The sequence below is a fragment of the Aulonocara stuartgranti genome (assembly GCF_965226115.1).
Source record: "Aulonocara stuartgranti genome assembly, chromosome: 17".
NCBI classification, from domain to species: Eukaryota; Metazoa; Chordata; class Actinopteri; order Cichliformes; family Cichlidae; genus Aulonocara; species Aulonocara stuartgranti.
The window spans coordinates 8,450,217-8,471,909 of NC_138953.1; the positions used below are offsets into that span (position 1 = coordinate 8,450,217).

The 21,693-nt window shown below is 40.6% G+C and overlaps 1 protein-coding gene across 2 annotated transcripts; it reads left to right on the forward strand.

Moving 5' to 3' along the window:
* Positions 1–4,774: 4,774 nt before the first annotated feature.
* Positions 4,775–21,653, forward strand: meltf (melanotransferrin). 2 transcript variants are annotated; one of them, XM_082509856.1, is made up of 17 exons: positions 4,775–4,803; positions 8,553–8,659; positions 9,281–9,435; positions 9,840–9,939; positions 12,562–12,744; positions 13,727–13,880; positions 13,993–14,060; positions 14,178–14,362; positions 16,492–16,657; positions 16,754–16,905; positions 17,390–17,486; positions 17,584–17,778; positions 18,128–18,281; positions 18,759–18,826; positions 18,954–19,114; positions 19,305–19,497; positions 19,936–21,653. In XM_082509856.1, exons 2-17 carry the CDS (start codon positions 8,617–8,619, stop codon positions 20,001–20,003), a joined length of 2,142 nt encoding a protein of 713 aa, XP_082365982.1. In that variant the 5' UTR covers positions 4,775–4,803; positions 8,553–8,616; the 3' UTR covers positions 20,004–21,653. The 2 variants fall into 2 exon arrangements, with proteins under 2 accessions (XP_082365982.1, XP_082365981.1); XM_082509855.1 differs by lacking the exon at positions 4,775–4,803 and having other exon boundaries at positions 8,315–8,659.
* Positions 21,654–21,693: the final 40 nt, after the last annotated feature.

Below are 21,693 nucleotides of genomic sequence, written 5' to 3' on the forward strand. Positions count from 1 at the left end.
TCAGGCCCACCATACTAGCCCACCTGTCATAGAGTATACCCTATGACAGGCTGTTGGTCTAAGACAGAGGGACAAATGAACTTTCACACTCATATTCACTCATACTGCCAATTTGTAATCACCAGGTAACCCAACTTGCCTTTCTTTTGACTCTTGGACGAAGCTGGAGTGCCCAAGAAAAACCTATGCAGGCTCAAATAATGCTTTGTTCATATAATTACATAATGATAACCATAATAATAACATGAGTAATCATCTTTCAAATTTACGTCTTTTCTAATCAATGAACAAGAAAATAAAACACGTTTACCACGTAGTTATTACTGAAATGTTTGTTTTGGGGGTTTTGCCTTCCTGAGAACAAACTTTCAAAAGGGAGTTTTTTTTTTCCAAGTGCTTGCTCATAGGAGGTCAGTTGATTGTTGGGGTTTTCTTTGTATTGTTGTAAGGTTTATACCTTACAATATACAGTAAAGTGTGTTGAGGTGACACTGTTGTGATTAGATGCTATATAAATAAAACAGAGTTGAAGACCTTTTTGGTTAAATAAAAAAACTGTAGCTACAAAACAAGACAACACAACAACAAAAATAAAGAGGCAGGTGAGATCCACCCAGGGTCTGGTCTGGTCCTCTCTCTCTCTCTCCTGCAGTCCAGGGTTGTTGTTTTTTTTATTATCATAATCTGATATTAAAGATTTAAATGATTTTTTGTGTGTAATTAGTATCAAATCATACATTTCAGATATTAACTAAAGGAAAAAAAAGTAATCCCAGCCATACAGAGGACTACAAAATAATACAAGTGACTGAAAAACTTATTTTATGTTCATTCGACTTAGGCGCTCTGATGTCTGTACTTATCTCCACAGATATAATTCGTCACCAGGTCCAAGGTTCACACTTTCATAGTTCTTGAGTTCATCGAGTCCTGGAGTTCAGCTTGTCATTATCGAGAAGTTCGAAGCAAATATCCTGCAATAAAATACCCAGGGTCACTGGATATAAACTATTCCCATATCAGTCTTGGCAGGCCTAGGGCCTTCTGTGCAAGTTAAACTGTCATATGATAATTATATGTTTAGGTACAGTATATTGCCTGTGCATGACACTGGCCCTGGTTCATGTGACCAATGAGAAAAGCCTAGAAGCGCTCAGGACAGTCAGTTCAGAGGCAGTTCAACATTTTTATGCAAAGAACACTGTTTTGTCCTGCATTGTAAAATGCAGGTTAAACGCTTCATATTCAATGAAAGGCAGATTCTCATGTCTGCTGACAAAAAACACTGACTGAAAATGGCACCACTCTGACACCTCGGTGTGACTGTCACCTCCGTGTCATCCTCATGCTGTCACAGCGTAAAAAATGAGCAAGCTCACACCCGGACAGTTTCGCCACAGTGAGGTCTTTCTGCTGATGAAGTTTTATTATCATCATCTCCTGTCCCGTGCCTGGAAATGATCGTTGTTAGGTATCTGAACATTTTGTCAACAATGAGAGCAATTACACATTTTATGATAAGGTCGACTTCCTGAGTTTTGGCAAAAGGCTGCAGATTTATAATTTGTTTTATGACCACAATAATGCATCCTCATGTGCTGCAGCATCCACTCAGCAGATGTTTGGCACTGCAGCATTGTAAAAAAAAGAAAGAAAGAAAGAAAGAAAGAAAGAAAGAAAGAAAGAAAGAAAGAAAGAAAGAAAGAAAGAAAGAAAGAAAGAAAGAAAGAAAGAAAGAAAGAAAGAAAGAAAGAAAGAAACATAAAAAAGGATTCAAACCTCTTTGAACTTTCTATTATTATCTCTGGATGTCAAACATAAGGCCCGGAGGCCAGAATTGGTCCAGCAAAGATGCCAATCCAGCCCACTGGACAACACTGGAAAATGTGAAGCAGGGCATAAATATTGAACTTTTAAATATATTTTCAGACTTTTTGTATATGTGGATATCTACAATAGAAATTTAGACATTTTTTTCCTTTTTGTGGACCCACAGTGAAAAAAATAGGACACTTTCTGTGAATTAACAAAAACATTCTGTTTTATAGAAGGGCTTTTTTCCCTCTATTTTTTTCCACATTTCTTCCTTGTAATTGAAGTTGTGCTGACTGGTTTCTTCCATGTACTATAGCAAATTTTCTTTATCATGTATAAAAATTGAGACACACTGTTGAAATTGCATTTTGTTGTTGTATATTAAGATATCTCACTAATTAAATATTTTGTTATTTTGTTTTTTACAATGACAGAAAGGGGAGTTTCACTCCCACTTAAGATCAAAGTGGGCTGTATGTGGCCCACAATGTAAAATGAGAGTACAGTAACTCTCCTGAGACCTGTACAGTGAAACAGCCCCATACGGGACAAAGTTCATCCCTGTATATTATGCCTACAGGGAGTGCAGAATTATTAGGCAAGTTGTATTTTTGAGGAATAATGTTATTATTGAACAACAACCATGTTCTCAATAAACCCAAAAAACTCATTAATATCAAAGCTGAATGTTTGTGGAAGTAGTTTTTAGTTTGTTTTCAGTTTTAGCTATTTTAGGGGGATATCTGTGTGTGCAGGTGACTATTACTGTGCATAATTATTAGGCAACTTAACAAAAAACAAATATATACCCATTTCAATTATTTATTTTTACCAGTAAAACCAATATAACATCTCCACATTCACAAATATACATTTCTGACATTCAAAAACAAAACAAAAACAAATCGGCGACCAATATAGCCACCTTTCTTTGCAAGGACACTCAAAAGCCTGCCATCCATGGATTCTGTCAGTGTTTTGATCTGTTCACCATCAACATTGCGTGCAGCAGCAACCACAGCCTCCCAGACACTGTTCAGAGAGGTGTACTGTTTCCCCTCCTTGTAAATCTCACATTTGATGATGGACCACAGGTTCCCAATGGGGTTCAGATCAGGTGAACAAGGAGGCCATGTCATTAGTTTTTCTTCTTTTATACCCCTTCTTGCCAGCCACGCTGTGGAGTACTTGGACGCGTGCGATGGAGCATTGTCCTGCATGAAAATCATGTTTTTCTTGAAGGATGCAGACTTCTTCCTGTATCACTGCTTGAAGAAGGTGTCTTCCAGAAACTGGCAGTAGGACTGGGAGTTGAGCTTGACTCCATCCTCAACCCGAAAAGGCCCCACAAGCTCATCTTTGATGATACCAGCCCAAACCAGTACTCCACCTCCACCTTGCTGGCGTCTGAGTCGGACTGGAGCTCTCTGCCCTTTACCAATCCAGCCACGGGCCAATCCATCTGGCCCATCAAGACTCACTCTCATTTCATCAGTCCATAAAACCATAGACAAACTAGTCTTGAGATATTTCTTGGCCCAGTCTTGACGTTTCAGCTTGTGTGTCTTGTTCAGTGGTGGTCGTCTTTCAGCCTTTCTTACCTTGGCCATGTCTCTGAGTATTGCACACCTTGTGCTTTTGGGCACTCCAGTGATGTTGCAGCTCTGAAATATGGCCAAACTGGTGGCAAGTGGCATCTTGGCAGCTGCACGCTTGACTTTTCTCAGTTCATGGGCAGTTATTTTGTGCCTTGGTTTTTCCACACGCTTCTTGCGACCCTGTTGACTATTTTGAATGAAACGCTTTTGCGAGATCTCGCAAAACAAACTCGGGATCTCACAAAAGTTTTGCGAGATCTCGCAAAACAAACTCGGGATTTCGCAAAACTTTTGCGAGATCTCACAAAACAAACTCGGGATCTTGCAAAACTTTTAGCCGCATTCTTCGGACGCTGGCTCGAAGCCGACCGGGAGGTCGAGGCACGATGTGTCGGGAAAGTGGTGTTCCTCCCGGCTGTAGTAGGTCTCGATCTCCCGTTAGCTTCGAGCTAACGGGAAGAATGCGGCTAAAACTTTTGCGAGATCTCGCAAAAGTTTTGCGAGATCTCGCGTATCTGAGTATTTTGTCCACATCATCCTCTTCATGCATGTTGTCTTACTCCAAGCTGTATAGGCTCGAAAGCCTACTACCAATTAAGCATATTAGGTGATGTGCAACTCTGTAATGAGAAGGGGTGTGGTCTAATGACATCAACACCCTATATCAGGTGTGCATAATTATTAGGCAACGTCCTTTCCTTTGGCAAAATGGGTCAAAAGAAGGACTTGACAGGCTCAGAAAAGTCAAAAACAGTGAGACATCTTGCAGAGGGATGCAGCAGTCTCAAAATTGCAAAGCTTCTGAAGCGTGATCATCAAACAATCAAGCGTTTGCGAGATCTCGCAAAAGTTTTGCGAGATCCCGAGTTTGTTTTGCGAGATCTTGCAAAACTTTTGCGAGATCCCGAGTTTGTTTTGCGAGATCTCGCAAAAGTTTTGCGAGATCCCGAGTTTGTTTTGCGAGATCTCGCAAAAGTCCGTCTTAATTTTTTTTTCTCCCATGTCCCCTGCGGGGCTCCGTAGTAAGGTGGAATAAAGTACACACACATTTTTCTTTGAAAAACGAAAGTGTGTTAAATGTCTAATATATCTCTCTATATATCTTATTAGCAGTGTAGGGCCTAACACGTTATTAAGTAACTCGTTACAGTAAGTACGTTATTATTGTGGTAACGAGCACGGTAACTAGTTATTATGCCAAAATCAGGAACACGTTAATCGTTACTGGGATTTAGATCGTCATTCGTTACTTCGTGTGGTGGCGGAGCTTCCACAGATTCAGTCATATTAGCAAGTGGTGGAGGCCAACAGGTAGATGAGGGAAAGGAGAGGCAGGAGGAGCAGAGACCCGAGGCGGCCGCCGGTGAGTGTCAGGTGAACTGAACTTCAGGTAAGAAGTTATAACCTGCAGTCTGTCTGGGTCAGATATGAACCAAGTTTAGGTGGAGTTTATTTTCGTTGTGCTGACTTTTTCGTACTGTGTGCTAGCTAGCATGATGGAGTTTCTATACAGCTGGGTGGTGCTATGATGTTACTGATGTTGAACTTTATTTTGTTTATAAGGTTAATTATTAGAGTTGCCAACCATCCCCTAAACAATGGAATCGTCTCCTATTCAAAGAAAATACTACGAGTTTCGTATTGAGGTGAAAAGGAACGGTTTGTCCCGGACTTCAGCTACAATGAAAAAGACACAAAGCTGGATTTATTCTGTGTCTTTGCTGCACAGCTGCATCTTCTTCTCTCATTCTCTCCCCCTCCCTCTCCTGTTTCTACTTCAATCATAAAACTGATCAATGATCAGCTGATTGGCTTTTCTCTCTTGTTTGTTTATCGCCCACTTTGTACCAGAAAGAGTAAACCAGTGGATGTCGCCATAAGCAACAGCAGCACGTTTAAGCTTGATTAGCTGTTGTGAGAATTTATTTAATATTAATTTCTAGTATCAGCTGATGTTTGCTGGAGCCACAGCCGTAAAAGCTGCTGGTCATGATATGGTTTGGTTATCTGGTGAGAGGGAAACATGAAGATGAAACCAGGAGATGTCCTTACTGAATCATCAGAGCTGTGATGGAGAAACAGGTTTACCTTTTAGGTGACATGAATGAGTTGAAGAGAAGTTATGAACTGTTTCTGAGAGACAAATAACACCAGGATCCTTTTCTAAGTAGCTGACAGCTGGTAACTGTGCAGGGGCGGCTCTAGCAAAGTGTTGCCAGGGGGTCAGGTAGGGCATTAACAGGGAGAGGTGGGCACAAAGAAACACTTTTCTTTGTTACTCTCATTTAAAATGTCTCGCTTTTAAAAAATAATTATCTGAGTCTTACAACAAATAAGTGATAGATTGATGCATATATACCATCAAAACAGTGTACATCACTGTCACAACAGTGTTTCTTTTCATTCAAAGGAATTATTTTTCCTATAATGGTGGGTCGGTCTCTAGTCAAAACGCGCGGACCGATTTTTTTGTCCCAGTCCAGCTCTGTATGCAGCTCATTTGCACTCTGGTGTTACCCACATCTTCCTGTTTGGAAGGCAGAATTTCCGAGTTCTGAGTACAATCGAAAGCACCACGACTGCAGTTTTCCTGTTGGATGTAAAAAGCGCACATGATGCTGTGACGTAGGCTAGAATCATGGGGCGGTCAACGACGGTCCAGGCGTGGGTTTTCTCTCGTGGAAATATGCACATTATCTTTTCCTTTCTATTGGTAGGTGGCACAGTGCACTTGTGGCAAGTAAGCAAGCTAGAAGACTGGCAAAGTTATGGAAGAAACACATTAACAAGAGAATTCTGAGTAAAACCAAAGTTACTTTCCCTAGTAACTAGTTACTTTGAAAGTAATGAGTAACTTGAAGTAACTGAGTTACTTTTGAGAGAAGTAACTAGTAATGTAACTAAGTTACTAATTTAAAGTAACTTACCCAACACTGCTTGTTAATGATATAAAAGGCTCCCCCACCAGCATCAACAGATTTACTCACAGACTCATGCCTCTGCAACACTTTATTAATAAGTCGTAGTACTATAAATCCATCACAGAGAGACTTTTTTTTTTATCTGCGGTAAAAATAACTTTTGTGTAGACATGTGTATTTCAATCAATCAATCAATCAATCAATCAATCAATCAATCAAAGCTTTATTCGTCACATGCAGGTTGCCCTGCAGTGAAATAGGACCCCCCCCGACCTTACACATATAGCACAAACATTACATGGGGATACAGGTCGGAGATTGGTAGAATCAGAAAAAAACATTGAAATGTACACTACACTGGGGAAAGTACAAGAGGAAAAAAAGAGACCCCTACTCATGCTATGCTTCCATGGTAGGACAGCATGAGAACAGGAAACAAAAAAACTCCTCTGCACAAAAAGCACATAAATGTCCACAGCACAACATTGTGAAGACATGACAAGCCACAGGGGTGGGTGGGGGTTGAGGAGTAATCCGAAGCGAACACAGCAGCCACCCTGCACAGCGCTACCATTCCAGCGCGGCACACAGACCCACCGTGCTGCCCCTTCAGGAAACAAGCATCGAAGGCGTTTGGAAGGGAGGGGGGATGAGTGTGTGCTTATCAGTGTAAGTGTATGTGTGTGTGTGTCCAGAGTTCAGCGGAGACAGTGTCCTTCGCTCTATCAGGCTAAGTAAACAGTCTGCCAGCCAACCCAGGTGGCCTTCATGGGACGGGAAGAATAGTCATCACACAGTCGTTATCAGGGAGTTGCTTTGGTGGGCTCCAGCCTTGGGCCTGCAGCTGGCGCCGTGGTGTCCGAATGTTGAATATTGTTAATTTCTGTTTTGTGAGCAGCTCGAATTTTAGCACTCTGAGACAGGTCCCTCAACTTCGCGTTAAAGAGCTGCGAGCCTCCCCATGATGGTATCAAACTTCAGTTCCAAGGTGTTGTCAGTCTTTTGATTCTGAGACTTCACAACTGCAGTGATCCGTTCCGCGATGTTTTCCAACTGTCGCTCAAGGGTGTCATTGTGAGCAGGCCTTTCTCTGATGTTTCCCCTCATACGCTCAATGGTGTTGTTTTGAGCCTTCACAGCAGCAGTAAGCGTCTCCAAGGTGTTGACCATATTACGTTCGTTGTGAGAGGTCGCACCTCGTCCCCGCGCTTCGAATCCAGCGGGCAGCCATGTGGGGGTTTGAACAGCCGGTTCCGCTCTCTTATTTCTCCGATAAAGCAGGGCTAGGCCAACGCCGATCAGCATGAACCCTGTTATCATGGTTCCGAATAGGTAGATATCTTCAGCGTCCTCGATCGACAGTCCCGCCAGGCACACGATCCTCCATTCCTGTCATCCGTCCATCGTGTAACCGGCAGGGAAAGTCCCTCCAGGGCACTCAGGCTCTCCCGAGCCCCGACTTCTCATTGAGAAAAGGGTGTCAATAGCACTCAGGGACCAGTTGATCAAATCCATAATTCTCTTTTAGGTTTAGAGAACGACAGTGAGAGGCTGTTCCAGGGAAAGTAATGCACGCAAGACAGGACAAGGACATAGAGGCTAAGCAGGGAAGATAAGGGTGAGGAGGAGAGGAGAAAGTGCGACCGCCTTCGCTGAGAGCTTAAAATTTCTTAATTTTAAGTGAGATTTTAAATGCCCAACTTTTACGTGTAATCCTTACATTGTGGTCACCTTGTGGTAACAAGGCTGAACTGACTGCAACTTATGGAAAACAAACGTTACAAAAAAACCCCCAAATCATGTCAAATTTAGCAGTAAGAGCAGGTAAAAACACTTCTTGTTTTGTGAGTCAGTTACAACCTCAATGTGCTGGCCTGAATTCCTTCTTTCCTTTTGCACATCAGTGGAAAAGCACCACACTGATCGAGGAGAGGAGGGAGGGGGAAAGCAGAGGTGGGTTAAAAAAGACCTCTGTGTCCAGGCTTTGGCCTGCAGCCAGGCAGCGGCAGCAGAGACGTGTCAGACCTGGTAAACCAGGGAGGCACACTCCTTATAGTCTAGAAAAAACTTGAGCTAATATCTTCTTTTAATCCCTGCAAGACACTATTATAGTTGTAAAACAGTGGAAAATACAGCCTTATACAAGCTTTGCACGTGGACTTTAAGCTGAGCCTTGGAGATTGAAGGAGGACTTTGACTCAGAAGTCACTTTATAAAGCAGAGGAGAGGAGAAAGGAGGTTATTTCATCCAGCAGAGCGAAAACAAGAACAAGGCTGTGGCCATGTGGAGGACAGTTGGAACACTACTGCTAATACTACATACTGGTAAGACTGGCTTTTTAAAGCTAAATATGCTGTAAATGTATGAAGGAAAGTGCAACCGTTTTTCTTTTATATGAAAGATCTTTGATCCTGTGTTGGATCTTATTGAGTGTCCATGTACAGAAAAAAAATTTTACTTTTAGATTTGAATATTCTTAAGACTCTTAAGATTTAAATAATTTGGCAAAAAAAAAAAATTAACCAAAAATGATTAAGAAACCATAATGACAAACTGTGCACAACAACGTTACTTACAAAAGGTTTAAAAAGTAGGACATTTACCTTGTACTGGTGCCTTTTGTATTATTACAGTTATTTCTGGTTACATCTTTACTAACTGATGACCAATAAAAGTGAAGCTATTTCTATGAATAATCCCCTATTCTGGAGGAATAACACTGTTCAGTCCTTATTGCTGTACCACAGAGAAAAATATCTGAGAAAATGAATGTCGTGTGTGCAGTAAAAATATGCTTCCTTTCCCATTTAGTAAATTATTTTGCAACCCTTTTTAGATCCCAGCTCCCATGTTAGGAATAGCAGTGCTGAAGCAGAATGTAATTTTTGTAAATCAGGTGGTGTAACAATTTAATGCCAGAATAACTCCCTCTGTCTCTCCCTCAGTGTTTGGCCAAAGCACAATCAAATGGTGCACCATCTCACAGAACGAGCAGAGGAAATGTCAGGCCATGTCTCAGGCTTTCAGCACAGCCTCCATCCGTCCTTCCCTCAGCTGCGTCAATGCAGCGTCAGTGGAGGACTGCGGTCAGAAACTACAGGTAAGATTGAACTGGTAGGAAATCAAACTTGAAGCTTCCTTGGACCCAGAAAATTTGAAGATTGTTTATTACAGTCATGTGGGACCAACAAGGACCCATTAAAGTTGATTAAATGCTCCGAGTACCATAAAGTACAGTCAGACTTCAGATAACAACATAAACCATGAACCAATAACTTGGTGATCTGTTATCAGCACAATGCACACTTTGTGTTTCTTTTTTTATGACAACCACAGACTGGGAGCTTCATGTTTATTTTAAAACCTTCATTGGTAAAGACTTGTTGTTGTTTCAAATATTTCTTCATTAGTTATCATCTTTGCAATGTTTGAGTTAATGAGTAATCCATTACTGCTGACGCCCTATGTCCTGTGTTTCACTATCATTAATATTTTTGTCTGCAGAGAAAGGAAGCTGATGCCCTGTCCATGTCTGCCAAAGACATCTACAACTTGGGGAAAACAGCTTCGTTTAAGATGGCTGGCAGTGAATCACAGGCTGGCTGTAAGACCCCAAATCAGTGAATTACAATTAAGGAGAAGTGATGAAGCTAGCGGGTTCTTAGCTTAGCTGAGCGCAGCATAAGTACAGGAACATGACAAAGTTTTTAAAAAAGGCCTTCGATCACTGCATGCTTGTTTAAATAATACAGAATAACTAGAAATGTCTAAATAAATAAAATAAATATTCTAACAACTGTTTCTTTGGCCATAGACAGACTACAATCAACTAACAAAACAATGAAAACAAAAGACACCCTGTTTCAGTTTTAAGGTTTTACATATTGGAACATTTAAATACAACCTCTAATGCAGTGGTTCTCAAACTGTGGTACACGTACCACTGGTGGTACGTGGGCTCCCTCTAGTGGTATACAGGAAGTCTCCAAAAACATTTTAAGATTAAATAATATACTATTTTCTGATTGAGGGATTTCTGAAAATTTTAAACCTACAGCTTTGCTGTCACTTCCAACATAAATGAAGACAAAACTAAACAGCAGTGACATTTGTAGGGTTATTAAAGTTGGACTAGCGGGTATATAATGATGTGCTATGTGGTGGCTAGCAACAGAGCTATGGTTAGCATAGTATAAACGCATTAGCACAGTGAAGCTGGAGGATGAACGCTAACTTTTTCAACTTGATAAATGTTAACGCGAGGGTTCCCGATGGTTAGGGACAAATGCAGTTGTATGGCAGGATGCTGTAAACGGACCAGTCAGGAGACTAGTGAGGTTATCTATTCACAATATGACAAGTAGATATTGCACCTTGGTATTAAATAAATAAATAAATTAATTAATTAATTAAAAAAAAAACGAACCTAAAATGCAGTACACCCCATGATTCAGTGAACCACGTTTAGCAGCAACAACTGAACATAATCACTTTCTGTATAACTTTATCAGGCTCTCACATCACTGGGGAGAATTTCGGTCCACTCCCTTTTCCAGAGCTACTTCAGATAATTGAGATTTGCACTCATTAATTTGTACACAGCTCTCTTAAGGTCGTGACAGAGATTTCAATCAGGCTGAGGTTTGGACTTTGAATGGGCCTTTGCCACACCTTGATCACTTTTTCAGACATTCTGTTGTAAATTTGCTGCTAAGGCACAGATCACTGTCCATAGTATATGGCCGATTCCATGACTGCAATAGGTCTGAACGGCGTACTGCGCCCTGCAGTATTTGACAAATATTGTGTACGTTATGGCCAAACATCTCCAGGTTGGTCTTGTCTGTCTAAAGGACACTGATCCAGAAGCCTTGTGATTTTGTTCAGATGCAGCTTTGCAAATCCTAAGCTGTGCCTTATTCTTTTTTAGAGGAAAGAGGTTTTCTCCTGGCAACCCTTCAAACAATCTGTACTTGTTTAGTCTTTTTCTAATTGTGCTAATTCTAATGAACTTCTGAAATTAACATGGCAACTGAGGCCTGCCAGCCCGTGATCACTCCTGAGGCGTAATATAATGACCATTTGTCAAGTTCCTGAGGGACGTGAAAGGTGACCCTCCATGTTCTTATGCTATGCGACAGGTTAAGGATGAAATCCAGTAGAATGACACTCCAACCATGTATTCAAGCCCTAACCCCAACCTTATCCCTAAGGTTAACCAGCACTTTAATGACGTTGGATAGTGTTTTCCAAAGCGATTTAAGTATAACAAAAGTACATGTGTGGATTCATTCCAAACGATTCTCATGTTTCCTCATTTTTAAGATCTTGTAACCTAGGGACGTGTTGGGTGCCCGGAAGAGTAATATATCGAGGATTTGTCATGTACTGTAAAATGTTACGCTTTGGGAGTGAGAGTGTGTTGTTTTTGCAGTTCGTCTGAGCATCACACATTCTGGGGAGAATTTGCTGGGGTACCCACAGTTGGGAAAATTGTGTCAAAACTGATGCTTTTATAGAGATGCTCACACTTACTGATGATCAATTAATCGAATGTATTTGATAAGGAACACCTGGCTGCTACTCACCCTCTTAATTCCCGCAGAAGCAGTAATGGTGTTTTTAGAGTTTCTCACACTATTTCTGAGTTTTGGCTCAGTTTGTAAGGGTTAGTTAATTTGTTGCTAATGAAACAAGAGTAGCTTGATTTCTCATAAAAAGCAAGCACATAGGCCTAAATAAACAGCATTACATATGAATAATGTTTTATTCATATGTAAAGGTTTTACTATTATTACATAGTAAAACTCATCTTTTGTCACTCTTGAAGCTTTTATGACATTTTAAGCTTTTATGACTCTTCAAAAAGGATGATCTTCTGAACTCACCGGAGAATATATCTCATTTGCTCTTTATATCATGTCTTTCTATTGAGTTTATATCTTCTGGCTTATCTCTACTAACATTAATGCACAGTGTTTCATAGAGATAGCAAATGACCAAGTCAGCCATTATGTTTACCTAGGATAAGTGTGTTACATTATGACTGCTGTTAATCCCAACAATAATTGTACATGTGGGATATTTCAAAACTGATATGGTAAACTATACTTTGATCCCAGATATCTTTTGGTCTCTTCAGTGTCAACATGTCAGACACCATTTGTGGGTCTAGATTTATCAGTCTCATACAGCGGTTGCTAATACCTGTGCTTTTTTGCTTCAGCTGTCACCACCTACCATGCAGTTGCTGTAGTGATGAAAAAAAACTCTGGCATCAATATCCACAACCTGGCAGGAAAGAAGAGCTGCCACACCGGGATAGGTCGCACTGCTGGGTGGAACATGCCCATAGGGTACTTGATAGACCAAGGCTACATGTCCGTGATGGGCTGCAACATCCCACAGGGTATGAATGACATGTTTGAGTTTTGAATATTTAGTCATTTTAGACAGAATACAACATGACAGGAACACAGTACAGCTAGCAGAGAATAACATGAGTTAAGTTTGTTTTATGGAGTAATCTTGAACAGGTGAGTACGGAGGTACAAGACGAAGTGACCAGGACAACACAGCCTACAATTATTTTCACAGCTACATAGAACTTATTAATAAATGATCAGATGATAGCGAATATATATATTTATATATACACTAAAGGAACATTGTGTCATTTTAACTGGAAGTTGAACCTGCAGTAAAAAAATACCCGCATAGGAAGGTTATCATGATTAACATAGTGATGTGTGTTTTTAAAGTAAAAGCCTCCAAATGGTTGTATAAATCAGCGGTCCCCAACCTTTTTTGCGCCACAGACCGGTTTATGCCCGACAATATTTTCACGGACCGGCATTTAAGGTGTCGCGGATAAATACAACAAAATAAAACTAGTACCGGTACCGAAAAAAAAAGAGATATTCATAACACACGTGAAAAGACCGAGGAAAACCGAGTTAACGATAAAAAGGATAACAGGGACAGTGAGAAAGGGCACTTAAAAAGAGAAAAAAGAAAAATCTCCTGGATCACCTGTTGAGAGAAAAAGAAGCGAAAACAAGCAAAAAAAAAAAAACCAGAGCAACATACTAAACACAACACCATCGCATTAATCTAGCTAAGTATAAACAGCAGTAAATACTAAATATTGAATGTTGTTGTGCAGCAAGCAGGACCGACAGCACACAGTGTTTATTTTGGTACTTCGTGTATGAACTCTACAGGAAAAATATTAAAATGATAATGCTAATAAAACTAACTGAGATTGCCTGCTGAACATTCAAAGTAAACTTTACACACTTCTCAAAATACATATTCTTACAGAATAATGTAATACACCGGTTGCATGTCACAGTAACATTTCGTTGCATGTGTGTGTGTTTGCATATTAGGTGTTGCAAATTTCTTCAATGCCAGTTGTATCCCTGGAGCTACCCAAGGTGAGCCCCAGTCTCTATGTCAGCTGTGCATAGGAGATGAAAGTGGGCAGCACAAATGTGAGATGAGCAGCAATGAGAGGTACTACAGCTACGAAGGAGCTTTCAGGTAAACCCACATTCACACTCATTACACTCTTACACAGAAGATACACAGTTAGGTATGAGTCCAGTATATCTGTTAATTTGTTTCTATTTCACAACAATCTTGGTCTCTGTAGGTGTTTGGCTGAAGGTGCTGGAGATGTGGCCTTCATCAAAGACACAACTGTAGGGGAGAACACTGACGGTAAAGTCATAGTTAGTGAAGGGTAGACAGACATTAGTTGGTTATTATAGTAATTAGTTTCCTACTAAGCCGGTTTTATCATTCAGGATGTAACTTAACCAGGTGCTTCTTCACCAGGTCGTGGTCCAACCTGGGCAAAAGATCTGAAGTCCTCAGACTATGAACTGCTGTGTCCTGATGGCACTAGAGCTCCTGTTACTCAGTGGAGCCGGTGCAACCTGGTCCCTGTCCCATCTCGTGGTGTTGTGGTCAGAAATGACATCAGTCCCTCTGTGGTGTTTAACATGCTGATGGAAGGCCTGGTAGGTCCAAACAAACCCTCCTTAGGAACATTCAGACATTAACCCTTTACAGCCGATCGGAGCGGGCACGCTCTGTTTTGCGTAACTATTTTTAAATCCCAGTAGCACTGCAACCACGTAAGCTAGCGCAAAAATTTTTTTTGCATATGAAACCGGAGGAGTTGTACTCACATCTTATGCTATCAGCTTGTCCTAGGTCACAGTTTCCTTCCACATAAAGCTTTGCAAAAACTGCATAAAAAGCGCTTGCAGGAACAAAAACATAATATTCCAGAAACACGCTTTGCCGGTCCGATCAGCTGTTCATAACACTTCCTACGTTGGAATAGACGTCAGCGCGAACTTTTGCATTTCCGCCATAACCTGCCCGAAACCGGAAGTGACGTCATTTTCGCGGAAATGTAGTCTTTTTTACTATCAGGTCCTCAGGGCCTATACTCGTCTTTTTAAAAGTTATCTTTGACTTTATGACTTTCTGTGTCGTTTCTGGGATGCTTAGGACTCATACTGCACTGCTGGAAATAGTTTATTTTGATGCATATGCTGCTTTTTTGCAAATTTGCAGTATAATATTTATTTTCGTTTTTCCTGCAGTGTATAAAAATTGGTGTATTTCAAAAATAAAACTATGAAGACACTCAAAATAAATTTCCTGTGGTGGGAAACTATTTTGTGCAACTTTTTTGTATTTACAGTTTTGAGGGATAAGCCTCTTAAATTTCTCTAACTAGAAATATATGTTAAAAAACAAAAACGATTTTCAATTTTTTTTGTAGTTTATTGCACTTTTTTGCAATTTATGTAATTACTATGCACTTAATGAATACATATTATTAAAATCTGGGCTATAATGGTTGTATTGATGTATAGCAACTTCAAATGCTCCCAAAAATGGCTCCACAGCAGGTAAAAATATAATATAAGCTCTGGCGGACTTGGTTCTATGGTAGGTCTTAAAGGGTTAATGGCACATCAGTAGCACCTCAGTAAGCCAAGGGGTTATTTTTCTGCATTGTGAAAGTCAGAGCCTTTTTTTTTCCACCTACACAGTATGAATAACCATTACAAAAAAAATGTAAACAAAAAAACATTAATATCATTATTAAAGATGGTCACTAAATGTAAAGTTAAACAAACTCAGGCTACTGAACCTATTTGATTTTATAATCGGTTGAATACTACTACTAATAATAATAATAATATTAAATTGTATTTGCACTTTTCAAAACTAGTGTTACAAGGTTCTGCTGTCCAAACATTTTAAGTCAATTAAAAATCTTCACTAAAATTTGAAGGTGTGATTCAAATGTGAACAACTTAAAATTAATATTAATAGCAACTCCTAAAAGAAAAAGATGGAATTAAACATCATATATTCAAATAAACACACACATTTATGTACACATTTATGTACACATACCTAAAATTACAATATTCCTCCGGAGGTAGTAGCAAGCCTGGGTGACCTTGTTTGTGTCTCTCAAAGGTGAGATTAGAATTGAAAATCAATTAAACCTGTGCTGTGCTGCCATATGTTCCACTTACTGTCTGGTTACGTGCTTGTCAGTTGTACAGATGGCTAGTTAAGCCTGAATCAATCTCCAATAATAATTTTGGAAGAGTGTGTTCTTCGACCATCTGAAGCACCTCGGTTTAACTGTACTTATGCTACTGACAGCAAATTACCAGCTTCAGTGCTAAAAGCACGAGTAATGGCAAAAGCTCTGTGATATTAATAAAACTCCACAATAGTCACCAGTTTAGCCTTGGTGTGAGATTGCTTACATTTCTTATTGCATATAGAGTGTGTGGGTGTGTTAGTGTAGTTAAGAGTTCAAACTGGAGGTTGGCTGTGAGCTGAAAATGTAAGACTTCACTCAAGTCTGTGTTAGAGGCCAACTGAAATAATAGCTTAGAAACACTGGCATATGGTTTATATACATGTGAACATATGGTTACCACTTGGCTTTCAAGTTGTCAAGTTTGGAATAAAGTGTAAAAGTATTTTAAGATATGGCAGGATTTAACCATCTTAACCTTTACATGTGATAATGCCTTCCATGTTTTATTTGAATAACACTCTAGTCATAGTACTCCAGTGTTAATTGACATTGACCTCCTGTTTGCAGCAAAAGTCAAACTTCCCCATGTTTTCATCGGCGGATTATGGAGACGGAACTGTGCTTTTCTCTAATCTCGCCACCACCTTTAAGGCAGCTAACTCAGATGAACCCAAGAAGTGGATGGGTAATAGGTACCATAATGCTTTGAAGGCCATGGACTGTGATCCCAAAGGTGAACAATCTTTTATTAAACACTTCGGATCATTCCTTAACTTGCTTTAAAACCTATTTAACTGTCTTTACAACCTACAACTACCTCCCATGTCAGATATCCCAAATGCCCTGCGGTGGTGTGTGATATCCAGCGGTGAGCAGCAGAAATGTGCTGACATGAGCGTGGCCTTCCAGAGTAAAGGGCTAACTCCAAACATTAACTGTGTCTACGGGGACTCTGTGACTGACTGTATGAAGAAAATCAAGGTAACAGAAATCTCCCTACTGGTTCTTAGTCCCTAAAACGACAATAACTCAGATCATTGCATTCAGTTCCCTACAAACACGTCACGTAATGCAAGTGTTGCATTTACCTACTGCATAAAATGATATTGCCTGACTGAAAACCTTCACAGAGATATTGCCTAACATTTAGCTTTACTGAAATAGCAAACATGACTGTGTGGGCCCACAGTAGACAGCAAACCCACCCCTGTTCTACAGCCCACAGCAGTTTTGCCTTTTGGGGCAAAACTGCTATATTAAGGATACATAATAGTCACATGTATATTGTCTTGTTACCTCACAACTAGCATGCACTTACGAATATATGTAAATATGTTACTTACTTATCTCAGACAGCTATTATACATCAGCCTGCAGAATACTTTTGTAGAAATGATATAAAAAATGCTTTATTCTAGCAGTTCTGGTATCTTTACTCCAGCGTTTCCTTGTCATGTGTTTATAGAACAAAGATGCCGACGCCATCACTCTGGATGGAGGTTATATCTACACTGCAGGCAAAGACTATGGCTTGGTCCCAGCTACTGGCGAGAGCTACACAGGTAAAAACACAGAGACTCCAAAATACAGTCACAGTGGTCTGGTTTCACAGACGAGAAGCAATCATGCAGGTGGGGTTTTTTTCTTTTCTTTCTCCAGACGACCATGATGGTTCCTCATACTACGCAGTTGCAGTGGTGAAAAAGAGCAGTTCTGACATTCGTAACCTAGACGACCTGCGTGGCCGTCGCTCCTGTCACACCGGATATGGCCGCACAGCTGGCTGGAACATTCCCGTAGCAGTTCTGATGGAGAGAGGTCTGATCAGCCCACAACAATGTCAGATACCCCAAGGTCAGTTTGGTGTGTGTGTGTGTGTGTGTGTGTGTGTGTGTGTGTGTGTGTGTGTGTGTGTGTGTGTGTGTGTGTGTGTGGTAGAAGTATGAGCTGATGTGGTCAGGAGGCAAATATAGAAAACTGTGAGCTTTGATAGCAGAGGCTGTAATAAAACTGTGTTATTTTTAGTTTCTCCAGTTCATTACAACCCTGATTACGTTTTTTAAATTTTAGGCACATTTATGGTCAAACTGTAACACCAGTGGAATGATCAAACACTGCTGTTGCTCTTTCTTTTACCTCAGATAGAGCCTAAATTGTCAGGGCAGTCTCTAAATTTGCATTTTATGTTTCCCATGATGCTTAGCTGTTGGAGACTTCTTTGAAAAGTGCTGTGTACCAGGTGCGAATCAAGCCGGTTTCCCCAGCAGCCTGTGTGAACTCTGTGTGGGAGACGAATCAGGACAGAACAAATGCGAGAAAGGAAAAGACCTTTATGATGGCTACGACGGCGCCTTCAGGTACTAAAAACCCACCCCAAGCCCACTGCACCGCATCAGGAAATCTGGATTCATTCACTGAAGGAAGACATTTTTTACCCTCTTCTGTACAAACACTGCATTTCTTTAAGTCAGCATTTGTTAAAGCAGCTTTGAGCAATATTTTGCCCTGACAGTGTATCAAATAATTTAAGAGGATGTTGTTAAAATATTTTCTAATATAGCAGAAACAAGGTTTTGTCCTGTTTAAAGGAGATTTTCCTTCCCACTGTCGCCAAGTGCTTGCATATAGGTGGTTGTTAGGTTATTGGAAGGTCTTTACCTTTCAATTTTCAGCAGTGGAAATTTCATACAGATCCAAATCACAGAAGCATTTCTGATATATTTGTGTATATGGGAAACATGCCACAGCTCCTCCAAATTATAAAGTATAAATTCTATTGAAGATTAATGCACTCACGCAACACTTGCATGTGTTTGTTTATCCGGTCGTTTCAGGTGTGTGGCAAAAGGAGAGGGAGACGTGGCGTTCGTCAAGCATTCTACTGTCCTCGAAAACACTGACGGTAAGACGAGTAACACCGGACTTTGAGATGCTCACCTTTAAACGTCTCCTATTTTAGGGAGAATAAAAAAAACAAACAAAAAAAACATGTTTACATTAAAGTCAGTCATCTGAATTGTGTTGTGTAGGTCTGCTGCCTTCAGATTTCCAGCTGCTCTGTCAGTCTGAAGGTAAAGCCGAGGTAACGCATTATAAATACTGCAACCTGGGCAGAGTCCCTTCCCACGCTGTAATGGTACGCCCAGACATGAACATCCATGCTATCTATGGACTTTTGGACCAAGCACAGGTAATGCTGTTCATCTGAATGTTCTTTGTGAGAGTCAGAGATCCTTCAGAATAAGAGTTTGGGGATTTTTGGCAGTATGTTCAAGGATGCTCTGAGGTCTGAGAATTCAAACTGGGCATCCAAAAGCATGAATTACTCTGTCAAGCATGATTTTCCCATGAAATTTTTATATCCATGTGTTTCTTTGCAGACATATTTTGGCAGTGACACAGGTACTGCTTTCAAGATGTTTGACTCACAGGTGTACAAAGGTACAGATCTTATTTTCAAAGACTCCACTGTGCGTCTCGTGGGTGTTGCTGACAGAAAGACCTACCAGGAGTGGCTGGGCCAGGTCTACTTGGACTCGCTGGTTGACTTGGAGTGCAGCTCATCGAATGCAGGTAAAGCCAACATGCTAACCTATGTATGTCAAGTCTGAAGCTCCAGGCACTAGCCTAGTGTAACATAAAGACTGGAAATGGGGAAACTAGTAGAAGTATGGCATGCTCACACAAGAGTTTAAGACAGATGATGGAAAATGAAATGAAACAATGCAGCGGCCTCTTTAAGTTGAAATGCCAGAGTGCAGTTGTCCTAAATTTCTGTCTTAAAGTTTGCAAGGAATAAAAAAATGTGTGCTTTGTATCTGATACAAAAAGTTCCACTGATGGACAAAAATAAACAGATTGAAGACAATGGAGATCTAGAGTTGAAGAAAACTTGTTCCAACTTAAATTTGACTAAAAGCCGGCCATCTGTCTCGGGGATTGCTTCATTAACATAAAAATAAGTCTCATGTACAGCCTCGCTAATATTTCTTGATCTCTCTCCTTTTCCAGTGGCGTCCTCTGTGTGGCTGCTGCCAACTGCCTTGTTCAGCTTCATGCTGACCAACTACTGGATGTAACGACAGCATGACAGGCCTACACGGCTACTCTTTTCCCCACTCCTTTCCCCTTTTTTGTTTTTCTGTATGCTCTCCTTTCTGAGACACAACTGTCACTTCTTTTCCTTTTTTTTTCATTCACCTCTTTTCACCACATTAATGTCCAGGCTTTAATTCTTCTGATTGCTGTCCACTCAACCCCCGCCACCATAAATGCATTCACTGCCCTGGGAGCCCTTTGCCTTTCTGTATTTGCCTGATTGTATGTTAATTAAACACACGAGAGGACGGCATGTCGGAGCTGCCTTCGGATGTGAGATGTAGTAGTGCTGATGCACAACGCTTCCTGTTTTTGTGGCAGAGGTATGAGTAAGCTACCAGTCGACTGTCAGCCAAATAGGGGAACGTGCTGCTGCCGCTTTGTTTACTAAAGGTGAGCTGCCATATCAGTGCATGTGCTGCCATCTGTTACTGTAAGTGGGTAATGCAGCACCGTCTCTCCAAATCTGGCTTTGCAAAGAAAGCGCAGTCTGACTTTTAAGCTCACGTGTGAGCCGTTAAAGATTTAAAACTGTCCTGACCTAGCCAGTTATAACTGGATTCACACCGGCTTTTTAGTTTCCCAAGGTTTCCTGTGAGTCCACAAGTCAGATTGCTGCTTTGCTGCCACTTGCACTGTAAATACTGCATACGAGCACAGCCTTTTTCTTGCTCCAGGCTGTTTCTACTGTAAGCTAATACCATATCAGTGAAAATGGACTAGTGTGACCTGCACACAGAGCTGTGCTGCGAATGTGTAATGACAAGCAACTCCATGTGCGTCCGTAGGCTGTCTGCTTCATGTATACTCCTCAAATGTTTAAATTTTAAGTCCTTAAATGATGCGATCAAGCCTGCACCAGTGCAGTGAAATCTGTTTTTTTCTCATTATTGATTGTAATCTGATGCATTTGATCGGGAACAGCAGTGTCAGCAGACAATACATGTTCCACCATCCAGCCATTTTCTGCACATTTTGCAGTTTATCCGTTTTTTCACAGATGGAGTGAATAAAACCAGCACAACCTGTCAGGTTCCAACAACTTTGGGGAGAACATGAAGGAGACACCCTGTGGTTTGTGTCGGAGGGTGAATGCGAATTTGTTTTTCTGGATGGTTGAAGTGACAGAGGAGTGTTGGTGCAAGACTTGTTTGGGTCATTTGGACTTTAAAACCTTGAAAAAATTGTTTAATTTCAATTTTTGTAGGTCTAGTCTGGTTAGGAAGGGGTTTGATTTTCCTTTAATCATTCCAGAGTGTGATCGCATGTCTTCCAACCCAAACAGCTCACTTACTCTCTCTTTAACAATGACTGTTTTTGCTCAGATTCACTGTACCTGTTGGATGCTGCTGCTGCTGCTGCTGCTTGATGCTATTTCCTGTTGTTAACATGCTGATTGGATGTGAATTTTTCCTATGTTAAGAGATTTATTTTTATATGAAGTTCAGGTGCCATATCAGTGTATATGTACTGACTCATGTTGTCAGAAACCAATGCCTTCTCTTTCTGTGGATAAGACATGTATTTCTATGTGAAATGATGGAACATGTGACTAATATTTAGTTGCCAGGCCAGTGTGTCTGCACAAGTATTTCTAAATAAAGCTCTTTCTAATGAAATAAAGCTCTTTACTGCAAAATGCACTCTGTAGAGCCTTCTTTAAAATTGTCC